The 5,131-nt window shown below is 35.3% G+C and overlaps 1 protein-coding gene across 1 annotated transcript in view; it reads left to right on the top strand.

Moving 5' to 3' along the window:
- The window catches only part of LOC108375594 (uncharacterized), an 18,633-nt gene extending 14,035 nt beyond the window's left edge, over positions 1-4,598 (top strand). The window contains exons 4-6 of the mRNA XM_017631738.1: positions 3,430-3,694; positions 4,027-4,207; positions 4,275-4,598. Coding sequence (XP_017487227.1) covers positions 3,430-3,694; positions 4,027-4,207; positions 4,275-4,504 — 676 coding nt within the window. The 3' untranslated portion in view covers positions 4,505-4,598. The remainder of the gene's footprint in view (positions 1-3,429; positions 3,695-4,026; positions 4,208-4,274) is intronic.
- Positions 4,599-5,131: the final 533 nt, after the last annotated feature.

The following is a 5,131-nucleotide window of genomic DNA, read 5'->3' as shown; positions in this document are numbered from 1 at the left end:
AAAATTGTCTAGCAATTCAGAAATGAAATTTTGTTGAAAATTTGTTGAATTTTCTTAAATTTTGTATAAAGTTAAAACTGCGATTTACGCGGGTTTGGTTAAAGCTTAAAAGATATTTTTATACAAAAATAACTAAAAAATTTGGCTGGGAAAATATTACGAATATTAAAAAACATGTGGTCATTTGTTTGAGTCACTGTAACTTGTTTAGTTGGTTGGCGATCGCTGTGGTGTAGTGGATAGCAGAGCACGCTGTCATTCCGCAGAATCTGGGTTCGAGCAATACCGAAAAAAAAGTTTTAGTCATCAAAGAGTCGGCGTAAAACTGTGGGTTCCTTACCTTTATGTGACAACATCAAGGCGCATGCCACAAATCGGGGGAGAACTTGGCCAAACACTAACATTATGTTTGCTCAGAAATATTTTTGCTTAAATACTCTGTTGTTCTGAACTTCACAGATTATATTTCATATTTACCAAAACCCAAACAAAAATCAAAAACTAAATATGTAATGTGTTAGATGCTAATTGAACTTAGGATCTTTTGGAACCTGCCTAATAAGACTTCATTCAGCTTCAAGAAGAACATGTGTCTTTAACTTTTCTAATGCTGACTGCACACGTGAGAATCATTGAAGCAACCAAGTCATGTTGTTTTGGCTATTGCGGTGTTGCCGCAAGCGTTGCTTGACCGCAGAATTGTCTCGTGTGTAGTCAGCATAATGTTCAGTTTAAATGAAATTTTTTACAATTGTTCAAACTAATTTAATTTGAAATAACTTTACATCGTCTTCTCCTTGTTCACCACCAGGCCATTCGCTTCGCTTCGATTACTTACTTGGAATAAGCAGAACAAGTATAGCTCTTTTTGAGGCCTAGTATCTCGATGTCATCGGCATAAGTACGCCAGTAATTGTTAACTCGTATAAAGATTATACCTGAGCAATTTATTAGTTTTGTAGCTGTTAAGTATTATCTCCGCCAGCATCCGAAGAAAGATATCGTACGATAAATCTCATTTGGTATCGATCGGCTGGGAGCGGTCCTTCCTAATCCTGGCTAATCTGGTAAAACTGCTCAACGTAATTTTACACAGCCTTAATAGTTTCGTGAAGATACCGAATTCAGGCATCGCATCTTGCGACGTCTATAGCGAATATCTGGTCTATGGTAGATTTACCAGGTCTAAAGCCAATAAGTTCATTAACATTGAGCATTAGCTTAGCGCCGAAAAACTGAAAAATCAACATATCCTTTAAATAAATTTTAGCAGAATTTTAAATTACAATTTCTTTATTCATTTTAAAAATAACCTAAAATTTAATAGAGACCCCTGTCCGTCTTTCTAGTGTTAATACTAAACCTACTTGCGATACCGTACATATATAAATACATACGTTATAATGACTAATTTAGTTAAGAAATATGTAGTTTATTGCGTTTTCTCACTAACGCCAAATTTTTACTTACATAAGTAATTCACTTCTGAAGAACGTATGCGATGTGCTAAAATTTCACCTTATTTCCGCCTTCTTGTATTCGCTATTGAACATACTATATGTATATATGTATGTACATATTTACACACACTGGTGCGAAATATACATACCTGTTATCACTAATGGAATCATAGTCACTTTCAGACTTTTGAAAAAAATGCTGTGCCTCAACAATTTCAGAAACAGGAAATAGAATTTGTGATTAAGTGATTATTTACTTTAGTGACCATGAGCTAAATTAGCACTAATTAGCCCACATTATGCGTATTTGAAGTTTTATAATATCCATTTTGCTGATAAGTACATATAAATTATCTCAACAATTTGTCATTATCACAATCAAAGAGTGTTTTTACTGATAACCGAAACGCCAACTTCGGGGCCAAGAATACAGGCACATGCACATATTTACGTACATAAATATATCCGTGCCAGTTGGCAATAACCGGAAATAAACAGTTCCGCCAACGTACAGGTATCCGACTCTCGTGAGAAGGTGCGCTCGACCTGATCGTGCTCCGAAAGGCATAGCAACGAGTGAACACAAAATTTCTAATACTTGTAGCTCTTGGGTTGAGACCTGTTTCGGGCAATTTTATATTTTCCATGATTCCTCTTCTTATTTGGCCAATTAGATTTCTTCTTTGCGAGATTTGCCAGTTCTAAATCCCGAGTGCAGGCAGTTTCTTCTGCACTTAGTTTTCATTTGTTCGTAGGTCGCCGTACATGCGTGCCGAATCGAAGGCTCTTTTGATTGAAGCCTCTTCATCTAAATGTGCACAACATACTCAGGCCAGCGAAATCATTATATTTTTATGCGCTTAACTATATCCATGCAGTTACAAAGCTCGTATAGTCGCCATTCCGATTTTGCGTAGAACAATGATCTCAAAAGCACCCAAAGCCTTATCATCCTTCCACGTCATCTTTCAGGTTTCCGCGCGATCTATAAGGTCGGGTATATGGACAAATTTTTGGAGCGTGGTTTTGTTCGTCACTCTGCTTTTCAATTACCGGACTTTCAGACTTATTTATTCAAAATTGTTATATACAATCGCTCTTTAGCAAAAAAGTGGGTTTTCAAGAAGTTTTATGAAAATGGGAGTGGCACCGCCCACTTATATGATATATGCATATCTCAAAAACTACTTAACCCCTCTCGACCAAATGTGGTATACACATTTTGCTTAGGCTCTATAAGCACCATATTGAATATTTTTTAAATCGGACAAAACCAACTCCCCCTAAAATATAGCTAGCTTTGAGTTTTTGAAATTACCGTTACGTTAGTGAAGCCGTGGTTTTTATCCGATTTCAAAAATCAACACGGTGCATGAGGAGCCTAAACACAATGTGTATACCTAATTTGGTCGAGATTAGTAGTATCAGGTAGTTTTCGAGATACGCATATATATCATAAACATATGTAAGTGGGCGGTGCCACCCTCATTGTCCTAAAACTTCTTTAAAACGCATTTTTTTTACTAAAGACGATTGCATATATAAATTTTGAATGAATATTGATGAATTCCTTAGCCAAACTGCTAAAAATTCTAAAAGTCCCGTACATACACACATATGTATAAATTCAAGGCCTTCCGTTTTTTTTTGCCCTATGAAAACTTACACCAACAACTCTTTAAAATTTATGAAAAATAGTCAATCAAAAACTGATAAATCTACAAAATCGTACCTCTAAATGATTTTTAAGAAATCTATAACAATAGGCTATAATATTTCTCATAAAATGGAAGGAAATTAGGGTGTAGTGTCTTGAAATTTGAAAAAAAAACTTCGATGGGCACCCTAATGGACTTTCACGTGTATGTACATAAATGTGGACGTAATATTGTTTATTTTATGTAGATCCTAATGTCGCTAAACAAGTTAATCCCACATTTACGATTTTTCTTTTTTATCAATCGATCAGATTCAGTCAACATGTGCCACAAGCAGAGCAGCAACAACATCAACAACATCAGTCACAACCCAACACATTGGGACGTTGTATACTCAGTGATAAAGATAAAATGATACAACCCGATGCATTCCGGGCTGCACCCTATGACGAAGAATACATGGAAAATCAATGTTACGAGCGACCGATCGAGAACGATAGCTGTTCATACGAATTGTATGCGAACAGTAGCTTCATTTATGCGGAAGCAAAATATTTGGGTCTAACCCAAAAGGAGGTGTGTCTGTCTGTCTATGTTGTTTGTGGTATTGATGGTAGTATGTTGAAGACAAAAACATGGGATTTAGATTGTACAAAAAATAAAAAAAAATAGTGAACTTTTTACAATAATCCGACTGGCATGCAATCAACTCGAAGCTTCGATTGAAAGTACATACATATAAAATTTTAAGTAATTATTTTTGTAAACGAATGTATAAATTTTTATTAGTTAGTATTAGTTAATGTGTGTGTGTGTGTGTGTGTGTGCAGTTATGGCTAATAATTTATTTTACAAAACGCAATTTATAATTAAATTTTACACTGTATAATTTAAAATTTTCTTTGAAGTGTCAATCATTGTGCTCACATGAAACGAAATTCTATTGCCAAGGCGTGTCATTCTATTTTGAGCGCGATCTGACCAATTCGGAATGTCTACTACACTCGGAGGATATTATATCGATGGGACCTCGCAGTCTGAAACTAAGAGAGAAGTCTGTCTATATGCGGCGTGTCAAGTGTTTAGATGGTAACGTATGCTTATAAACTCCTAAAATAAAATAAAAAAAAAATTCTTTCCGTTTTTCCCCACACAGTACAGGTGCTGTGCACACAAGACGAAATGGCCATCAAATATACGCCGNAAAATAATCGAAACGTGCAAACACAGGGTGATCGTCTCATCAAAGTCGGTTGCATAATGAGCAATTCGACGATGCGCAAGGATGGGCACACTGATGGACGCAATGATGAGGATGGTGTGGAGGGTGAAGATATACCGAATGCTATTGCATTGGAGTCTTCATTAGAGTTCGCACAGCAGTAAGTCGCATCAAATATTTGGCTTTAAACAAAAGATTTTGTGTTTAAAAAAATGAACTTAATACTAGTTTTTTATTAAACCCCCTTCTGACAATTAAAGAAAATACACATATATTTTTGTTAAAATCCAGAAAAAAAATTGACACTTGGTACGCAACAAAAGTTCATCTCTTTTATGATGAATTTCCACTTGACATTAAATGAACACATTTTTAATGACAATGTTGGGCATCCAAAATAGGAAAACTAGTCACTATATCTGTTTCCATATTGCATTTTTTAATACATACATTTTCTATCATTATAATGCCTAGTGGAAACTCGACATTAGTCTTCCTATATTATTATTATTACTTATTATGGCATATAACGCTGAGACCTAACTAGATATAAGTTCTGTTCGCTATGCAAAAGCCAGTAAGAATTAGCCAATAACCAAATTCAGAGAATACGGTATCTTACTCTCCCAAAGAGAGAAACTTACAACAGGAATTAGCAAACATTAGCAAGCTTCACTGCCAGCTGGCGTCCACGGTTGCATTTTGAGCATAATCAATTTTTTAAATTATTTCAGGTTGAAACCAAAACAGGGCCTATACGTATATCCCTTCTTATTCTGACTTTCTTCAAC

This window comes from Rhagoletis zephyria, unplaced genomic scaffold (assembly GCF_001687245.7).
Source record: "Rhagoletis zephyria isolate East Lansing unplaced genomic scaffold, Rhagoletis_zephyria_1.1 Rzeph_scaffold_09170, whole genome shotgun sequence".
In the NCBI taxonomy this organism is placed as follows: domain Eukaryota; kingdom Metazoa; phylum Arthropoda; class Insecta; order Diptera; family Tephritidae; genus Rhagoletis; species Rhagoletis zephyria.
This window is presented reverse-complemented; position numbering and strand designations above follow the sequence as displayed.